Raw genomic sequence first — 22,110 nt, 5'->3', positions numbered from 1 at the left:
CACAGTGTCCCTGCTCCCCCACCTACTGCTATAGTGCCCCTGCTCCCCATCTGCCACAGTGTCCTTGATCCCCCATCTACTGATTAGCTCCCCTGCTCCCCCATCTATTACAGTGTCCCTGCTCCCCCTTCTATTACAGTGTCCCTGCTCCCCCATCTACCACAGTGCCTCTGCTCCCCCACCTACTACTATAGTGCCCCTGCTCCCCATCTGCCACAGTGTCCTTGATCCCCCATCTATTACAGTGTCCCTGTTCCCCCTTCTATCACAGTGTCCCTGCTCCCCCATCTACCACAGTGCCTCTGCTCCCCCACCTACTACTATAGTGCCCCTGCTCCCCATCTGCCACAGTGTCCTTGATGCCCCATCTATTACAGTGTCCCTGCTCCCCCTTCTATTACAGTTTCCCTGCTCCCCCATCTACCACAGTGCCTCTGCTCCCCCACCTACTACTATAGTGCCCCTGCTCCCCATCTGCCACAGTGTCCCTGCTCAGCCACCTACTGCTATAGTGCCCCTGCTCCCCTTGTGCCACAGTGTCCCTGATCCCCATCTACTGATATTGTGCCCCTGCTCCCCATCTATTACAGTGTTCCTGCTCCCTCGTCTACTACAGTGCCCCTGCTCCCCCCATCTACCACAGTGCACTTGTTCCCCCGTCTACTGCTATAGTGCCCCTGCTCCCCATCTGCTGAAGTGCCCCTGATCCAGCATCTACTGCTACAGTGCTGGATGCCTGTACCTGTGTGTGATTGTCTGCCTGTATATGTGTGACTGACTGTAACTGTGTGTTTGACTGTATACCTGTAACTGTGTGTGTGACTATGTGCCTTTAACTGTTTGTGTGACTATGTGCATGTAACTGTGTGTGTGAGTATATACGTGTGTGTGTGTGTGAGAGAGAGTATATGCTTGTAACAGTGTGTGTGACTATGTGCTTGTAACTCTGTGTGTGTCTGTGCCTAGGACTGTGTGCATCTGTCTGTGGGGCAGTATGCATGCAACTCTGCAAAAATGCACACATGGGCCTACATACTTATTTTTATCTGAATGACAGATCAATGACAGCTCAAAAGAGAATAAAGTAATGTACTCACATTTATTAGAGCAGAACTTGCTCTAATGTATACACCATAGGTGGTATAATCCACACCTGGGAATATGATGCCAGGAAGTAAGTGAAAAATAAGTTTCAAAAATGGATGTTAAAACTTTACTATTTATTAAACAAACAAAAAAAACCAATAAAAGCAGTATAAGTGTCTTAAAAGGGTCCCACTTTACGCATTTCACCTGTAGAAGCTTCTTCAGAAGTGTGTAGTAAGTCCTCATAATGTTCGTTTATATAGACAGTCTGTTAGGTATCAATTACTTCCTGGTGTGTTTAATTTCCTGTATCCACTCTGGAACGCACGCGTCACACCGGAAGTGACGCAGCATTTATTCGAGCGGTGGTATTTGCGTTCCACGTGAACCTGTGTGTCTTAGGTCTGACTACTAATGGTGAGTCTTGTTGGGTGTAATGTTTATCTTTTCGTTGTTCTTTATCTTTTTCTATGTTGTATGTGTCTCCCTTTCTTCTGTACTCGAATGGTTTAGTGTATGTACATATAGGGATTTCTCTTTGTCGATCACTGTTATTTGTATGTGATTTATTGCCATTATTGATAGTGCATCTTTCTGTGAATCTTTTAGGGGATCGATTCCAATACTGTGTGGTGTTGTATCTTTTTGGAGATCTATTTCAATTGTGTATTCTTTATGGTCGATCAGGTCTTTCATTTGGCTCTTTGCTTTGCTGCCGTCTGGTTCTAAAGGATTTTCTTTCTCTAAATGTGTTTGGGTTTTGTTGATATGTTGTATTTTTCCATCTATGTTGGTTTTGTGGTTTTATGTTGTATGTACGCACTTGGTTCTTTCCGTAATCATGTTAAATAATTATTAACTTAATAAATCCCCTATTTACACATAAATGAAGGGGTATAACGGGGTGGTGGGGGCACTATGAAGATTTTTCGCACAGGGCACCTGAAAACCTAAGGCCGGCCCTATCTGGTGTCACCAAAAACGGACCAGAGAACCAAGTCGGCAAGGTGGGACAGGACCTGAAAATCGTGAGTACCCTCTCCAAAATCAGAGCTGTCTATGCCATGGACCCTCCAGGTCTGCAGACTCATTTTGTAGATAAAATTTAGAGCCATTGAGTAGAGGAAAATAAGAGCTATGGTGAGCTAGGAGATGCCCAACACCTGATCCCTACAAATTATTTGTATGTTTTAATTACCTGGCCTTGATTTCAAGGCCCCATAACTAAATATAGAAAAAGGGAATGAGTAGTCTGATCTCCTGATTCTGAGTCAAGACCTGCATCTTCACCCATGCAGCCATGATCCCCTTACTAATTAATGCTTCACTTCCCCTCATTATTCCTTTATAGAGCGGTTGCAAAGGTATAAAAATATAGAAAATCAAACTTAATTCTAAATTCTGGGGTGTTACAACTGAGGATGTTCTAAAGTTCGTAACAAAGGAAAAATCCAGTTCAGATCATGTTCCTTTCACATAGCCTGCCCAGGTGGAAAACTGAGAACATATCTCGAAACCTAGTTTTTCTTGTGTGTTTAGCAAGGTCCAGTGTCCCAGAAATAGGCAAATGGTTGTTCTGCAGAATGTGGTTTAATAGATACCAGCTGCAATATTGTTAAGTTTCTTTTATCAATTAATTTATAAAAGTTGAGAAGCAATGGATGTGATGTTGCCGGAGGACACATTGAGAACATTGTACATGGATAGTTTTTAGAATTTTTGAAATCACTCCCTTCATTTAAGGCATGGAACGGGATACCTTGTCACTAGTTTCATTTATTAAAATATTTCTCATTGTAACATTAAGCGATACAGAGAAAATGAAAGACTCTGTGTAAGCTACTTGTTTTTGTCATGAAAACCTCTCAGGGCTCCTTCCCTTGAAACGAGGTCATGTTGTTTTCAAAAGGGGAAGATTTCTTAAATTCCCCAATGTGCACGCCTGCTCGTGTAAGTCTATTGGATCAAAATGCTGAAAGACCCATTGCAGTGTGCTCCTTTTTAATCTCTTTAACTGAAGAGCACACTGTGCCTTAATTAACTCCTCTCGTAGAACCTTCCATTCTATATAATACCTTGTTCTTCTGCTGAGACTCTGGAAGCCGACAGAATGAGTTGATCTGTAAAACAGAGAGAACTGTCCAACAAGCCACAGATCTAATAATAATAATAATTTAATATATACTAAAAAGGAGTTGCGTTCATCCGTGAAATACAAAGTAAATGGTCCATGTGCTATGATAATTTGTAGGTAAATTAATTAAAGCGATATTCATCCTCATTTTCCCCATGTGTGTACAAATCAAAATATAACTTGAGTTATGATTAGTTGTGTATTCTCTGCTATTTATTACTGAGTGCTCTGTGACATTTATGAGTGCTCCATGGAAATCCATATATCATATTTTGTTCTTTTACCAGCACACTGTTCCAGATCACATCATATGGAAGAATGTCACAGTAGTTTAATCAGGAGACTTAGAGGCTCCTAAACAGACCCTTTGCATCAGCAGTGCCACTAGACCACCAGGTATTGTGGGGCTTGAGGGACTCTGAGGCTGGGGGTTATGTGATTAGTGATTGGGGCTGACGATGATGAGGGGGTAGAGGGGCTGAGGTTAATGCTTTAAATTGGATTCTAGATTAATTCTAGACGATATCTGAATTTTTCACTCTAACATTAGCCATATTGCTTGTTTTAATAAAGATCGCTTTTGAGAAATGCTTACTGCAGCTATTGTAATAAAAGCCCCAATGTGCCTCCTTGCCAATTTCAGCCAATCCAATGCTTTCCCATACAGCGGAGAAGGGTCAGTGTCTCAAAATTGGTTTCATGCAACATTCCTGACCTTGATGTTGGGATTAGTCGAACCTTCAAATAAAAATGTGTATAAATATTTCTATTGAATTCACGTTTGCATTGCTTGTTAAGAGTGGCCTTGTATTTGAGCTTTGCTTAAAAACAGCGGCGCCTCTGTATGAAAACAATTACCAAACACAAGTGGGATTGCAGGCGTAACCTCTTTGCACCATAACCACTACAATAAACTCTAGAGAGAGCTGTAGTAGTTACTGCTTTGTGTGTCTCTTTTGCATTAAATGGGAAGACACAAAGTATCCTACATACAGTTTTATGTAGATTCATATGGAGATCTTCAGAGAGATGGTGAGTGGTTACCTTTAAAGGGACACTATAGTCACCCGAACAACCACAGCTTAATGAAGTTGTTCTGGTGAGTATAATCATTACCTTCAGGCATTTTCATGCAAACACTGCCTTTTCAGAAAAATGGCAGTGTTTACATTGCTCCCTAGGGATACTTCTTGTGGCCAATGCTCAGATGGCCACTGGAGGTGCTTCCTGGGGCAGTGCTGCACAGTAGGCAGTACTGCCGTTCATGGATATGCTGAAATTTTCTTATATAGATACATTGATTCAATGCATCTCTCTGAGCAGGTGCTTATTGGCCAAAACAGTGTGTGGCCCTGCCCCCATGCCGCCTCCTTGCTGATTTCAACCAATCAAATGCTTTCCCATAGATTGGCTAAAAAAATGTAAATTCTGATGATGTCACCAAGAAGACGTATCGGGGGTAGTGCCAGCGCCGGCGGTCCTGTGCACGCTTGAAATAAGGTATGTTTTAACCCCTTCTAGGGGAGGGGAAAGCCACCTAAATGGTAGGATTAGCACTGTAGGGTCAGGAATACATGTTTGTGTTCCCAACTCTATAGTGATCCTTTAATCAGGTGTAGGTTTGTGTCTCTCTGTAGTATTAGCCTCTAGAAAGTTTTCCAAATGATCCTGAATGAGTTCAGCTAATCAGCCACTTTTTCCTGGTAGTGTCCCTTCATATATTTGGACCCATAGAGAGTTGACTATAAATATATCTATTTCCAGTGCTAAACCGTTTCCATTTGATGATATGTTTTGTTTTTACTATTGTGTAAACTCTATAAAGATATCAAATTATCTATGAGGCAAGTTGTTTAATTGATTCTGATATTTGATACGTTTCATTCCGTGCAATTAGGGTCTGATACAGAACGGCAGATAAATGTAGCTCAGTTAGGTTATCTGAAGAATGCCTCACCTTTACACCTCTACATTATACATCATCTGCAGCAACAAAACAACAAGTAATCTTAAAATAAAGAAAATAAAAATGAATTAGGTCACTTTTTCTATTTTGTCACAGCTGATGGCACTGGTAGATATTTCTGGAGACGCCAACACTTTTTGATATAACCTCCTTTGTGAAGCTATTTCTAACCAGGCCAGGTACCTGACCCTTTAATGCTTCCTGCCTTTTACAGGTGCAGGGCGAGGGCACACTGAGAATTCATTAACATGCAGTGCCCATCTCCAAGATTATAGTTCTAACTCACGTTACCCTTCCAGAGCAAGCTTCGAGTTTAGTCCTCACAAATCACTGGTCCCGAATGGGTTAAAAAATAGGAAACTATAAGCAAAAAAAATAAAATTCTGTGTCTAAAAAGAATTAAGCAGGAAAATAAAAGGATATGTGAGTTGTTTAATCCTTTCAACGCCCCATGGGGTGAGGCTTGTGTCGCCTTTTCCTGCCCAGAGACTTAAATCTAGAGATAGGACGTTCTTGGTGTCAATTGAGGTTATCGTACTATATTCTCTCCTTTCTGTTACCGTATCAGCTTTCGCAGTCACGTCGGCGCTCCATTGAAACGCCACTCTCCAAGTACAAAGCTTTGTTCTGGAACAAAAGACTCCTGTATTCAATCATGCCTCTGTTCTAACATGAGTCATTTAGGTCAAAAGAGTTCTAGATGTCACCAAAGCAAACCCTGCATAGTTAGCTACCACTCTGGTGCATAAAGATTGGTTTAAATAATATTAATTGCAGTAATTTCTACTTGCACAAGTCATTAGTGTGTAGCGCCATCTAGTGGACCAATTTAAGAAAAACAACACTGGCATTAAACCAGAGGTCAATTCAACACACAGATTACTTTGGCAGAATAAGGTCTGTCTGGGTTATTTAATAAAGTAAGAATTAAAAGTGAATTTCAAATTTAAGGATAAAATAGCCAAAATTGACAAATTCTCTAGGTCTTAAATTGAAACTATCTTTGAATTCATTTTGAAATCTCACTTTAGTTAATAATCCTGTTAAAGATAAACAGTTGTCAAAAATTGTCTTCTTATTTATTAATATACAAAATGAGTCCCTGTGTTCAAGCTACTTCTGCTGCAGCACTAAGGCAGCAGCGACTATGGTACTCATCATCCTTAATACATAGAATAAAAATGGAATAGGGAGAGGTGGACGGGCCTCTGGGGGGGGGGGGGTGTTACCAGTGACACAACTTGGCGATTACCATATTGGGCGAGCCCACCATCCCACTGCAAAAACGTGTCAGAAATGAATGGCACCAAGCTTGACAAAGACTAGTAGAGAGTAGAAACGTTGCTCTGTACCTGGTGTTCACTTTAATATAAGGACACGGACGTGTTGAAGACATGCTGGAGTATTTTTTTGTTTTAAGGACGCCAGGCTGACAGCCAGCCATGCAGGGAGCGCTGCTAAAGTACTCTCTGCATGGTTTGTGTGCCCACACTGCAAGCACATCTAATGAGGAGCTAGCACTGTGCTACTTGGGGACACTGCCCCAGGGTTCCCAAGTGCACGACACCTTTGAACAAATGCAGGACAGTGCAACAGGGTACTATATAAGGGCTGTCCCACTGAAAACTGAATATTTGGGAGGCCTGCATTAGGCAAAGCCACTGCCTTCAGGAATGAACTTAGCCACAGACAGCCAGAACAGTTGTGGGGTACCACAGACAGCCCGTGGCAAGCTGAAATGTGCTGATAGAAACATAGAAAGTGACGGTAGATCATAACCGTTTGGCCCATCAAATCTGCCCAATTTTCTAAATACTTTAATTAGTCCCTGGCCTTATCTTAAAGGGAAATTATAGAGTTTGTTTTCCTGGCACTAAAGCTTCCTACTTTGTTAATAACCCCTTAGGTTACTTACCTGGGTCTCAGCTCCGCCCACGCTCCTCCCCCGCCGACTTTGGCGGGGGAGACCTAATGTGCATGCGTGGCAACGGCCACGCTCGCATTAGGATCTCCCCACAGGAAAGCATTATTCAATGCTTTCCTATTGGGATTCCGGTGACGCTGGAAGTCCACATGAATAGCGTTAGAACGTCCAGTGTTGTTTAGGCGACCAAAAGTCATCTAAGAACCCGCAACCCCTCTAGTGGGTGTCTGTAAAACAGCCACTAGAGGAGGAGTTAACCCTAGCAGGTAATTATCGCAGTTTATAAAAACTGCAATAGTTACCACTCTAGGTTTAAGGGTGATGGGAGTTTGCACCAAGACCACTTCAATGAGCTGAAGTGGTCTGGGTGCCTGCAGTATCACTTTAAGTCTAGGATAGCCTTATGCCTATCCCACGCATGCTTAAACTCCTTTACTGTGTTAACCTCTACCACTTCATCTGGAAGACTATCCCATGCATCCACTACCCTCTCAGTAAAGTAATACTTCCTGGTATTATTTTTAAACCTTTGCCCCTCTAATTTAAGACTATGTCCTCTTGTTGTGGTAGTTTTTCTTCTTTTAAATATAGTCTCCTCCTTTACTGTGTTGATATTCCCTGGTTTCCAAGTATATCCTGGGGATGTTACTTCTATCCAATTTAATGGCACTCAATTTATCTACCTCAAAGGGATGACCTATGACCCCCCCAAGGGATGAACAGTCTCTTCTGCTGATGCATTAGCCCATTGAGCTATCTCACCAGACTTATCTTATGACTAAGTGTCCCTGGGTATTTTATTTTACATTGGTATTAATCCTTCAAAGTTCGAGTGTTGGTTGGATCGTCTTGTCTTTATAAATGAATATTTAATCAAAAAGAAAGCACAAATGTGTGTCCTCCTTGTTTGTTCAAAACAAAAATAATTTATTTCCCCTCTGTAATAAAACCCTTGAACAACCAGTCAGAAGTTGGCGAAGAGATCCATCTAACATTTTATCGGGGGTTTTATGGAAAAGAAATGTAACAATAGATGTAAACCATGGGAGATAATGAATTGACAAGAATTTTGTACTCTAAAAACTTTGGATTTATTTTGGTAAAATGGGTGATAATCACATTCTATAAACAGGGAAATAAACACTTGGTCCTAATTTCCAGGAGAATATCCAGACTCATTCATTATAATTAAAGTTGGAGCTTTCTTCCATTAAAAGCACTTACAAAAATATGCATTGTGCAGCGGTCTGGCATTTCCTCAGAGGCGTTAGAGTTTCCCTGCAATGCTCCCCACACTGTGTGCCTGTATTCATACTTTTTCTAATGTTTTTATATGCTTTTAATGGAATAAAGCTAGGACTTTAGTTATCATGATTGAGTCCAGATTTTTGTCTTGGAATATAGGACCTAGTGTTTATTGCAGTGCTTATACTTCCTGTTGGTGGAGAACATACTGCTCTGGACATCCATGGATTCATTATTTCTATTTTTTTTTACTTTTGATATTGACCTTGTGGTTACTTTTTGCTTTCTTTAGATACATTCGAACCATGTACCTGGGCATTCAGAGCCAGAGGCAGAAAGAACATCAACGTCGGTTTTATTGGGCTATGATGTACGAATATGCAGATGTCAACATGTTGAGACTCCTGGAGACCTTCCTAGAGAGCGCTCCACAACTGGTGCTACAACTCTGCATAATGATCCAAAAGAACCGTGCAGACACCCTCCCATGTAAGTTTCCTATATTCACTCCTTGTTTACTCTCTCTCCTATCCTTGTGTCATGAGAAAACGTTCTTTGAAGTCAACTTCATGCTCAGAACATTTCCAGGTCCACATGTGTGTACATCATCCAAGACAGATTTTCCCCAAAGCCACTAGATCGTTGACAACAATAGGTAGGGGAAACAAATATCAATTTTCTTATTAGAAACATTAAAACAATGTTTTTTTCCGAGCAGTGTATGTAACATTCATGGATACGGTAATAATTTTTAATAGTTATATTATACTGAGCCAAAAGATTCTTTATGTTATAAGAATTAATTATGAGGGTAGTTATCAAATTTGGTGAAAAGGTACATTTACACAAACAATCACAATATGTATTGATGATCCTTCCTTGCCTATTAGTATTTAGAACATTGGCACATTTCACCCACGCAAATAAGGTGCAGTAGGAGAACCTGACTCTCACAGAGTAGCCATCTTCTTTCAACCTTTCATATGAATGACTGCATTTGGGGAGAGTACAATGGACATAATTATATGTGAGAAATGTGTGTTTGAGGTTCTGTCAGTCAGTTACCGAGCACCCAAGATTGCTGCCCCAAACTTTCTTCTTTCCTTTCTCTTGCCACCGCAGTATGAAGAAGGTTTTGTCTGGTTGACACTCTGAGGCTGACACCAGCCACCCGATAAAATCTTCCTCATACTGCAGAAGCCACAGGAAGGAATGCAAGGGACAGTGGTGTTAGGTTCTTTGGGGCCAAATTTAAGGGGTTCAAAACTGGTTTATTACTTAAAAGTAAGACGGTGTCCGGACACTCAAGTCCTCATAACAAATCCAATTAATCTGAAATTGTTACGTAGTTTTCCTCTAACATCTACCATTATCTACAGGTTGAGCCCTTAGAAATAGGTAGCTTTGTGAACTTTCAAAGCACAACTGGTGAACTTGAAGAAATGAAGGGGTGGCAGGAAAAATGGTGGCCAGCAACAGAGCATCAAAGCAGCAGAACCAAGAATCAGATTAGGAACAAAGCCATTGTCAGGCAACAAGTCTGTACTGTACCAGGAGTGCAGATAAGGAACACACAGAACGTAGAGGAGCGCGCTCTGGGTACTATTAATATTATGCCATGAATCGATACTGTAAATAATAGAAGAAGATACTGGACACGGGATTTTATTGGATGGAGAGCAGCAACGTTTTGGCTCCTAGCATAGCCTTTATCAAGCTCTGTTAGAAGGCAAAACATTGCTGCTCTTTATCAAATAAATCTGCCTACACCTTAGACCTGTGCCCAGTCTCTTCTTCTATTATTTACTGCTATTGGAGCGTGGTCATCTCTGGGCAGGAGGCATGGTCGCCTCTCTGAACATGTGCCTGCCCAACTCTTCCTGGATGAATAGCTACGGTGTCAGTGCTCTGGATTGGTATAACATTGTTCTGTACGTCAATGCAGTGCAGTACTTGCAACCAAAATCCATGAGTGGTCAAACATAGGAGAAGCTGCGGAAAACCAGGTCTCATGAGACTGGTGCAACAATGTCTCTTTCTCATATAGAATTTGTTACTAGTAATGAGGGAAACTGCATGCAAAGATGTCCCTCGTCTTATTGTTTTTGCAAGGAAGGTAGATGGGTGCAGCAATTATCCTTTTTCAGTTAGTGTTTGTTATTAGCGAAGTGGATATAAGCAAAAAAAGACTAATTCTTATTGTTGGACATAATTGAGCAGTTTGCTAATTGGTCCAATGGTGGATCTTGCAGGCTGGTTTTAGATGAGGACCAGTGCTTTATTGAACATGTTGATGGCATTTACAAAATACATTTTAACTGTTGTAATAAATTCACTACAATTTAAGGTTTATTCACAAGTTTTCACTCACAACTATAAGACTATTTGCTCAGTGGGATATGTGTGAAAAGATAACAAAAATTAAAAATTATAAACATATTAATCATTTTAAAATTAATGGGGGGGAGGGGCAGGGCCGCCATCAGGGGGTGACAACCGTGACAGTTGTCACGGGCCCGGCGGCCCTGGGGGGCCCGGACTGCTCGGGCCCCACTTTCCCTCCCTGCACACATAGATAGCGAATATCGCTATCTATGTGTGCAGCCCCGGGCCCCCGGCTCCCTGTTACCGCAGAGGGGGCCCAGGCAGCACACTGCTTCTTCTCTTCTCCTCCCTGCTAATAACGCTTGCGAGACCCGTTGCCATGGCAACGCTCCGCGGGTCTCGCAAGAGTTATTGGAGGAGAGAAGAGGAGAAGCAGTGTGCTGCCTGGGCCCCCTCTGCGGTAACAGGGAACCCTGGGGGGCCCCACCATGCCACCAGACCACCGGACCACCGGGGATGGAATCTCCCCCCTCCCTAGACACAGGTAAGCAGGGAGGGGGGAAAAACTATTTAATTAATTAAATTATTATTTTTTAAATAATGTTAAAATGCCCCCCCTCCTCATTGGACATTTACACACACACACTACATACACTGACACAACACACACACACACACACACACTACATACACTGACACAACACACACACACACACTACATACACTGACACAACACACACACACACTACATACACTGACACAAAGTATAATAGAAAATCTCCCCATATATGTACGTTTTGAATGTAGACGGGAGGATCAGTGTAATCTTCTTTATCCCAGCATTTTAAAACATGCAAGAAGATTAAAAGCCCATCAGGTATTGTTGTGAACTTCTCAGTGGATCTCCCGGTCAGAGATGCAGGAAACACTGACACAACACACACACACACTACATACACTGACACAACACACACATACTACATACACTGACAACACACACACACACACACTACATACACTAACACAACACACACACACTGCATACACTAACACAACACACACACTGCATACACTGACACAACACACACACCACATACACTAACACAACACACACACACTGCATACACTAACACAACACACACACACACTGCATACACTGACACAACACACACACTCTGCATACACTGACACAACACACACACTCTGCATACACTGACACAACACACACACTGCATAGACTAACACAGCACACACTGCATACACTAACACAACACACACTGCATACACTAACACAACACACTCTGCATACACTGACACAACACACACTGCATACACTAATACAACACACACCGCATACACAAACACACACACTGCATACACTAACACACACAGTGCATACACTAATACAATACACACACTGCATTCACTAATACAACATGCACTCTGCATACACTACACACTAACACACTCACTGCATCCACTATACTGACACACACTCTGCATTCGCTACACATTACCACACTCTGCATTCACTACACTAACACACACTCTGCATCCGCTACACACTAACACACTCTCTGCATTCACTACACATTAACACACACTCTGCATTCACTACAAATTTACACACACACTACATTCATTACACTGACACACTCTGCATTCACTACACCCTAACACACACTCTGCATTTATTACACACTAACACACACTCTGCATTCACTAAACTATGCACACACTCTGGATTCACTATACTGACACACACTCTGCATTCACTACACTAACATACACTCTGCATCAACTGTACACACTGCATCCACTACACAAACATCCTGTATTCACATTACACTCACTACATCCACCACAAATTGAAACATTCTGCATTCACTATACACAGACAGTGTCTAATACACACACTTCATCCACTACAGACACTGCATCCACTAAACACATTTCATCTAGTACATACAAACACTACATCCACTACACAAACACACACTACATCACTGTACACACACTACATCCACTACCCAAACACTCTCTGCATTCACTACACATTAACACACACTCTGCATTCACTACACATTAACACACACTCTGCATTCACTGCACTAACACACACACTACATTCATTACACTGACAAACTCTGCATTCACTACACACTAACACACACTCTGCATTCATTACACACTAACACACACTCTGCATTCATTACACACTAACACACACTCTGCATTCACTAAACTATGCACACACTCTGGATTCACTATACTGACACACACTCTGCATTAACTGTACACACAGCATCCACTACACAAACATCCTGTATTCACAGTACACACACTACATCCACCACAAATTGAAACACTCTGCATTCACTATACACAGACACTGCGTCTAATACACACACTACATCAACTACAGACACTGCATCCACTAAACACATTTCATCTAGTACATACAAACACTACATCCACTACACAAACACACACTACATCACTGTACACACACTACATCCACTACTCAAACACACTCTGCGTTCACTATACACACTGCATCCGCTACACTAACACACTCTGCATTCACTGCACAAACAGTATCTAATGCACACAAACACTACATCCATTACACACATTCTAATTCACTTCCACTATACACACCACATTCAGTCCCGCATCATTGTCAGCGGACTAGGTAGGGCGTGGGCGGGCCCGGGAGGGAGGGGGAGTGGTGGGAGGGGGAGGAGGGGGGGGGGGCCCAGACCTTGTGCTTTGTCAGGGGCCCCAAAATTTCTGATGGCAGCCCTGGGGAGGGGCGGGGGTCACAGGAGGAAACTGGAACAGGCACATTCCCCACCCTTCAGTCCAAATGTGAGATGGCAGTTAGGGTTATTCACTAACGGGAGAATTACCAGGAATCTAAAGTGAATTAAAAATCGAAGTTAAAATAGACAGATTAGAAAAAAATATATAAGTATAAAGAGTATAGCAATCCCTAGTGTGAATATAGCAGTTCCCCTCCAATCACAAGACCAAGCTACGTGTTGAGGGTTTAGCAGGAACTCAATTTTAATAGAGGCACACTGGCCTTTTATGCAAGTTTCCCAACAAGGGTGACGCCCAGGTGGACCTTGTTGGGCACAGGGACACAAAGTGTACAAGCCAATAAAAACAATGTGACAATGAATTACACTCCCACATACAGTACACAATCCCTCCCCTCTGCCTGTGATATAATTAAGGCAGATAATGCATTAACTTAATTATCCCCAGGCAGAAAAAATACACATTTTTATAAAGTACCATAAGTACCCCAGAACACATCATATCCCCATAAATGTCACATCCCCTGATAGCTCTGATCTGGGTGAACAACATATCCAGATCAGATAAGGGGTTCAGCCATTTTATGGAAGTCATATTTTTGCCCAGGCGCAGGCATGGTCCCATGCCCAAAACAGTTCCATAGAATCGTGGCTAAGTGCTGCTGGAGGACAGACCGGGAACCACGAGGTTTTCATGACAAAAATAGTTCCAGGGCATTCGTGGCTAAGTCCCCCTGAAGTCTATTCGCGGTTTTGGTCCATGCGAACAAGATGGCTGCCACCACGTGGTCAAATGGCACTTCAAATGGCTTCGGGAGTTCGAAGTGCGGGTACGAAAGTTCAAATAATTATTATCCAAAGACATAAAAAGTCCAAATAGGGTTTTTTAACCATAATAAATTAAAGGGGCCATAGTCACAGGGTTAAAGGTTGGCAAATAGTCCCCTCCAAACCCCAGTGGCAAAGTGGCTTTCGCCACACATCTTCCCTCCCAAGGGTAGACTAACCAGGTACCTGACCTCCTGTCGGTCAGTACCTGAGTTAGTCGAGTAGCCCACCCACACCAAACAATTACTGGACCTGGTGACTCCTGTAGTCTGTCTCTGTCCTAAAGCCAGCATTACAGCTGCATAGTGGGGGCAGTTGTTAGTTTCTGGATCAAGGACCAGGGGAGGGCAGAGGCTAACTGCACTCTGCCCGGTTGCCAGTTCTTCTGCTGGGGTGGCCTGTAGGTAGTCAGGCCCTAGACAAAGGGAAAGGTGAGGGCAGAGGCCAGCAGTGCTCTGACCTGATGCAAGCTCTTCTGCTGGAAGGGGGTCGGTGGGTATGGTCGTCCCATCCACTAACCCCAGGGCCTGGCTGGAAATTGGCTGTGGAGGGAAGAAATCGCTTACCTCCTCCTGGTATCCCTGCGAGGTTAGTTAGGAATCTGAACCGACCGTCCAGCATCCCTGTAGATCCAGTACAGAGACTGCAGTCCCATCTGTACTATTGGGGTCAGGGTTGCTGTCCCCCTATAGCTGGGGAGAAGGACTGACTGCCCCCACTCCTGGTAGCTCGCTCTGCTGCTGGGGAGGATGGACGACACCTTCTGCTCCCTGTAGGGCACCCTGTTGCTGGGGAGTGAGACCGACTGTCTCCACTCCCAGTGGGTTATACTGCCGCTGGGGAGAGAGACCGGTTGTCTCCTCTTTCTGAAACTCACTCTGCCGCTGAGGAGGAAGGATGACACCTTCTGCTTCCTGTACTGCACACTGCTGCTGGGGAGTGAGACCGGTTGTCTCCACTCCCTGTATGATACACTGCCGCTGGGGAGAGAGACCGGTTGTCTCCTCTCCCTGAAACTCACTCTGCTGTTGGGGAGGAAGGACAACTCCTTCTGCTCCCTGTGATGCACATTGCTGCTGGCGAGGGAGACCGATTGTCTCCACTCCCTGTAGGATACGCTGCCGCTGGGGAGAGAGGCTGGTTACCTCCTCTCCCTGCAATTTGCACTGTCGCTGGGGAGAGAGACCGGTTGTGTAAAATAGTCCCAGGGCATTCATGGCTAAGTCCCCCTGAAGTCTATTCGCGATTTTGGTCCATGCGAACAAGATGGCCGCCACCACGTGGTCAAATGGCACTTCAAATGGCTTTGGGAGTTCGGGGAGTTCGAAGTGCAGCTATGAAAGTTCGAATAATTATTGTCCAAAGTCATAATAAGTCCAAAAAGGGTTTTTTAACCATAATAAATTAAAGGGGCCATAGTTACAGGGTAAAAGGCTGGTAAGTAGTCCCCTCCAAACCCCAGTGGCGAACCTATAAAACTGGGAGATAACCTCCACCTCGAGAACAAAAACTAGGGAACTAGAACTCCAAACAATGCCCAAGGTGCACACAAACTGAATAGAGACAAGAATCAGGAACCCATCCGTTAGGACAGATAAAATCACATTGCACACCAAGGCATACTGTCAGAACATATAGTAGACACTATCATAGACACCAAACCATGATAGTGCAATGCAAACAGTAAACACACAAAAAACACTGATGTCCCAAAACATAAACCATAAATAATATAAAAAACATATCCAGGTATGAAAAAACCTTAAAGGGAGGGACAATAAAACAAGCAAATAGCCTAAACAAAACTCATGGGATGACAATACTCACCTCTGTGTCTTTTTATAAATCATGAGTTTTCGTCATGAAATACTAAAATCATATAATTTTATGACAAGACATGGAGGCACATATTGCAAGTTTAAAGCTGCGCCACAATCGTGGAAAAAAACATGGTGAATAGGTTTTAAATAAAGGCCAATCGGCAGTCTTCATAAGGTTCTCTCTCCACAAAGGGAGATTACAGTGGAAAGCACTGCACCCCAGGAGGAATGAACTCCAAAAACTATGCTATCCACACCTGCCTGAACCATAATCTACTTAACCTAACAGGCCTAAATCGTACTTGAGACTGGAAAGAAAGGAGGACGAAAGAAACAGGTGAGGGCTAGGAGGCCACCTATAGGATTGCATACAGTTGAACAGAGCGAAAACATATGAGATGTCCCACATAGCAGAGTACCGGATCTCGGAGGACAGAAAAACCGAGCCACCTTTAAGCAGACGACAAACCAATGGGTGGTGACCTGCCAGACAGCCATTGAAGCCAGAATGTGCAGAGGAAATTGCAGACCTAGAAAGGTAAATTTTTCTATATACCTGACCATTTTCAAATAGAGATGTAAGAAATTGGACAGCCATCACAGGGGCTGAAATGGGATCCAAGTCTCTAGCCAGCCCAATCTAGCCGAACGGCATTGTACGATCGTGGTAATGGAGCCCCATGTTTCTACCAGTAACCATCTAGTTGTATCCAAAACTCCCTTGACTTTCCAAGGTCCCTGGAAATCCACCACACCAACATAACCAAAGACCTTTCTATGAGAAGCATATGAGGGCCGTCATCTGTACAGATGAGTAGACCGGCAAATGACAGGATGTTTCTTGGGCAGTCCACTGACAATCCCAGTTGTTGTGAGAACCATGATTGTGCCCTCCAAAGGGGGTCAACAAATCCACTGAGGCAAATTGGCATCTCGCCTGCAGAAGAGTACAACCATCAGAAACGCATAATGTAGTCCCTTAGATCAAACTTTAAATAAGGCCCCCACTGCCTCCTGGCAATGATTCTCAATGCAATTAAATGCACCTGGAACAGGCCCCACAGAGAGGAGATTATTATGAAAACCTCCAATTTCCAATCAATGTTAAAAATACATTTAACTCTAGTCCATGTGAACGTCGCTGAGGCCTGGGAAATAGTGAATCAGAATGTTCCAATCCAAACAACAATTCCAGAAATCAACTGATAGATTTGTCAAAATCATCTATTGAGGGCCTCCCAGATAGTTAAAATAACGGACTGCTGACACATTGTCCATATAAAGGAAAATGCAAGTGTTGATCTAATCTTTGGAAAAACTCTGCACTGCAAATTAACTGTCCACCAGTTCCAGGCAGTTGATGTGAAGATGTGTCCTTCCAATGTCCAGCAACCACTTGTCGAGAGTGCCTCGCAATGGGCATCCCATGCAGAAATTAGCAATCTTCCCTGCATAAATTAGCAATCTTCGAGTGTTAAAGGGTCCGATAGTGCACTTGGATCCAGGCCAGAAAAATGACCGGGATCCAAGAAGCCAGAAGTCCAATTATCCAAGCCAACTGTCTGAGAGTGGTCCGAGGCTGGAGGAGAGCCCGGAGCAATTCTTTGTGCATAGTCTGAAACTTGGTCTGTGGGAACCTGAGAGTTTCGGCATTGCGGGATGGGACCAGACAGGACTTCTCTCAATTCCTGAGAAAACCCAGGTGGCAAAGAAGGTTTACTGCCCAATGTCTCTCAATCCTGTGCCATGTTGAGAAGATTGTCCAGATAGATGATCAACCTGACATCCCCCAAACTGCATAACCAAGCCGCCACAAAATTCAGCAACTTGGTGAAGCAAGGGATGCAAGTTTATCAGCGGCCTCATCTGACTATCTGTAACGGTTCAGGGTGAATTGGCTCGGTATGTAGAGAAAGGACAAAGCAAAGTTACTTAACTGAAAGTCTCTCAAATAAGTCACTATGAATTGGGAAGTCCAGGAACACGTCCATGCAGCATAGGGCCAGGACCAGGAAGCAAAAGGAAAGTCTCTTAACAGGATAATCCAAGCAGGATCAGCACACAGGTAAATCAATTAGAAAAACGTTAACTGGGCAATCCAGGACAGGGTCAGGTAGGCAGAGGTTAACCAGGCACCAGGATAGGATCATGCAGAGGTTAACCAGGCAAACCAGGATAGGATCAGGCAGAAGTTAACCAGGCAAACCAGGATAGGATCAGGCAGAGGTTAACCAGGCAAACCAGGATAGGATCAGGCAGAGGTTAACCAGGCAAACCAGGATAGGATCAGGCTGAGGTTAACCAGGCAAACCAGGATAGGATCAGGCTGAGGTTAACCAGGCAAACCAGGATAGGATCAGGCTGAGGTTAACCAGGCAAACCAGGATAGGACCAGGCAGAGGTTAACCAGGCAAACCAGGATAGGATCAGGCAGAGGTTAACCAGTCAATCCAGGACAGGATCTCACAGGCAGAGATTAACCAAGGATCTGAGCAGGATCAGGCAGGCAAGAGGTTAACCAAGGCAGGGTCATGCAGGCAAGAGTTTAACCAATATTTGCATGTACAATTATATAATGAGCGCTCAACTTCTATATGGGTGAAAGTGTGGTAAAAAAGGATATTGGGTGCTTCATGGGAAGAATCTGTTTCCCCACCAGATGCATGCACATTGACCCTCATTGGCTATTTATTTTTCTTATTTTATTTTTAAAACTTTTTTTATGTGAATAATTAACTCTCATGCTGCCAAAGTCTTTTTTAAACGTTTTGCCTTCATGCTGCTAATGCTACCAGCAGGCAAACGGTTCATATTGGTTTTTTTTAAATTCCAAGCCCAGATTTGAAGCAATTTGGTCTGAATTTTGTTGTCTTCAGGGCCAAATTCAGGCCCGTTCGTTGAATTCCATGAACGATGTCTGGATTTTGCATTCCGAATATTCACCCACCAAATGTTTTGTTAGGTATGTTATCCGTATCAAATGGCAAAAATTACAACCGTATTCATTTCAATTCCAGATGTATCACTACAAAATGTGTAAACATCCAGGAGAATTAATCATTTAAAGGTATACATTGAATGTGCAAATTTGGGAATAAAAGTCAAATTATGATTTAAAGTACATTTTGTGACCAGTCAAATTGGAGAAATCTGCCCAAATCTGCTATTTTATAGACACATAGAAATAAATACTTAAAACAGGACTTTAAATATTAAAAGCAAAAAGTATATATTTTTTGTATAAATTTTTACATTTCAATAGAACCTCCCATCTCTATGGGAGACCATGGAATGGAAGTTTGTCCTTGATACTTCTCTGTTAGAAGCATTTCGGTGGGCAATGCACATCACTATCAAAGTAGTAAGTGCTGGGCAAAAAGGAGGTGAATCTTCACTAGATGCAGAGGTGAGTTCAGCAGCTAATGAAAACATTTTTTATTTTATTTTTTAACAATGAATTATATGCATTAAAAATATACAAATTTTTGACATAGAGTTTCCTTTAATATGGTGGCTATTCATCCCTAGTTTCAAATAAAGATGTCACTATAATTATTTTTGTGTAAACGATTCTTTAGGGATGAGAGTAGTGTTGTTGCCTTGCCTTTTCTAAAAAGCCGCAGAATATTTTCTGAATGAAGACGTTAGTTATTTAGAGCTGGTGACTACAACCTAAATCCTCAACTTGATCAAGATTATGCAAGATGAACATTCCTACACAGGTATCTTTTTAGAAAACATGTGTGACAATTTACAACATAAGTCCTCATAGGTATTTAAAACATTCTACATTTTGTTGTTTTTTTTTTCTTCCTCTTTACTCTTCTCTTAGACAATCTGCTGCGTATTATTGGTGAATACTGAAATGATGTAATGAACCTGTGCCTGTTGTTTGACTATCTTCTGGCAGGTGTATCCTCTGTGGCCTCCCTGATGTCCCTTGCTTGGGTGCTAGCCTCCTATCACAAGCTCCTACGGGACTCCAGGGACGATAAGAAGAGCATGAGCTACAGAGGGGCGCTCATCCATCTTTTCTGGCGACTTTTCACCATATCATCGAGAGTTATCTCTTTTGCCCTCTTTGCTTCAATCTTCCAGCTCTACTTTGGGATCTTTGTAGTTGTCCACTGGTGCGTCATGGCCTTCTGGATCATTCATGGTGGGACAGACTTCTGTATGTCCAAGTGGGAGGAGATCCTCTTCAACATGGTGGTAGGGATTGTGTACATTTTCTGCTGGTTTAACGTCAAAGAAGGCCGGACTCGATATAGAATGTTTGCTTATTACACTGTTATCCTGACGGAAAACGTTGCCTTGACGTTCCTTTGGTACTTTTACAGAGATCCTGACACAACTGATTCCTATGCCGTGTCAGCACTGTGTTGTGTTTTTCTTTGTTTTGCTGCTGGGATAGTGTTCATGCTTCTTTATTACGGCGTGCTGCATCCCATGGGGCCACGCGCTAAGATATTTGCCAGCTCCTGTTGCGCCGAGCTGCTCTATGGCATTCCTTTGCCCCCTGATGTTGAGCCTATGGCACCTCAAACTCCAGGGCACCGGGGGGCACAGGCAACGCCAACCAGAGCAGTGTCGGAGCAACAAGATGACCTAACAGCTGACACATGCTTGCCCGTTTTTCAGGTGAGACCAACGGTGCCATCTACTCCAACTGGGCGCCCTTTTTATCCCGAGGGGCCGCTCATTAAGATCGACATGCCAAGAAAAAGATATCCAGCTTGGGATGCACATTTCGTAGACAGACGGTTAAGAAGGACTATCAACATTCTTCAGTATGTCACCCCCACAGCTGTAGGTATTAGATACAGAGACGGTCCTCTCTTATATGAATTGCTACAATACGAGTCTTCTCTATAATATTCCAAGTACAGAGGAACCATATTTTTGTTTACGATAAACACAGCTAACTGAACAGAATACATTTAAAAAAAAAACAAAAGGAAAGGAAGTTTGGGAAAAGCTCAACTTCTGGTTGCTGTATGTACACAAAGATATTCTCCATGTTTTGTAAGTAAAAACTAAAAGACTATTCTTTTGTGTTTTACACACAAGAAACAGTATTGAACACCCATGCTACGATCCAGGATGGAGAAAAGACATCTCCACTCAATGTTTTATACATTATACACCAAGTGTAGAGAATTTATGGGATTGGTGCTGATTGAACAAACTAACCTTCAACTGCCTTATGTCATTATGGTGCTGAGTTTCATTACGTACTGTCACCTTTCTAATGCAAAACCGGTGGTTATGAGTCAGGAGACGATCAAGCCTTTCGTCTAACAATGTTTAGGGTAAAGGTGTAGTGTACAACAGAGAAAGCACATAATCAGTGTGTCTTCTCAGGACAACTATAAGAGGTTCCAGTGCTTTGTTTTCTAACGACCCTATCCATGGTTGCCATGGCATCATACAAAGGGTTACTAAGCAATGGGACCTTTGACTAGGTGCTATGTGATGCTCAGCTGTATTCTCCTTGCACTGAATTCACATAGTAATATTTTACTTCCAAAAAAAAAACAAGAAACACAAAACGAAAAAAAAAACAGTTGAGCTTTGATCGAACACCAAAAAACAAACAAATAAATAAAACTGTTCTACAAACGTGTAATACAATATTCAGTATTAATAAAACTCAGCATGGTAGCAAAAAAACACAAAAGAAATAAAACGTATATACAAAGGCACAATACTCGATTGGTGACGTAAATTAGATATTTTTAAGGCTGTATGGAGAGAGCACCGAGTGTTACAATAATCAATAGGTTCCTGTTTATGTCTTGTGATAAATCTGAGCCTTAAAGTGATCTTTAGTGCTATGTTATATTTTCTGTTTCACTACAGATATAAATAGGTTAACTTTTGACAAACAGAATATCCAACAATTACTGGTGCTTTGTTCTTCTTCTTTGAGTTGTGATTGGCTGAAAACCCTTCAC

At 42.6% G+C, this 22,110-nt stretch overlaps 1 protein-coding gene across 2 annotated transcripts in view; it reads left to right on the top strand.

The window, feature by feature from the left end:
* Positions 1 to 21,028, top strand: part of XKR6 (XK related 6) — a 155,258-nt gene extending 134,230 nt beyond the window's left edge. For both annotated transcript variants that reach the window (XM_063442013.1, XM_063442012.1), the window contains 2 exons: positions 8,648 to 8,844; positions 20,064 to 21,028. In XM_063442013.1, the coding sequence (XP_063298083.1) occupies positions 8,648 to 8,844; positions 20,064 to 21,028 (1,162 nt within the window). The remainder of the gene's footprint in view (positions 1 to 8,647; positions 8,845 to 20,063) is intronic.
* Positions 21,029 to 22,110: the final 1,082 nt, after the last annotated feature.

The sequence above is a fragment of the Pelobates fuscus genome, chromosome 2 (assembly GCF_036172605.1).
Source record: "Pelobates fuscus isolate aPelFus1 chromosome 2, aPelFus1.pri, whole genome shotgun sequence".
In the NCBI taxonomy this organism is placed as follows: domain Eukaryota; kingdom Metazoa; phylum Chordata; class Amphibia; order Anura; family Pelobatidae; genus Pelobates; species Pelobates fuscus.
The sequence above is the reverse complement of the archived record's forward strand: the minus strand, read 5'-3'. Positions and strand labels throughout refer to the sequence as shown.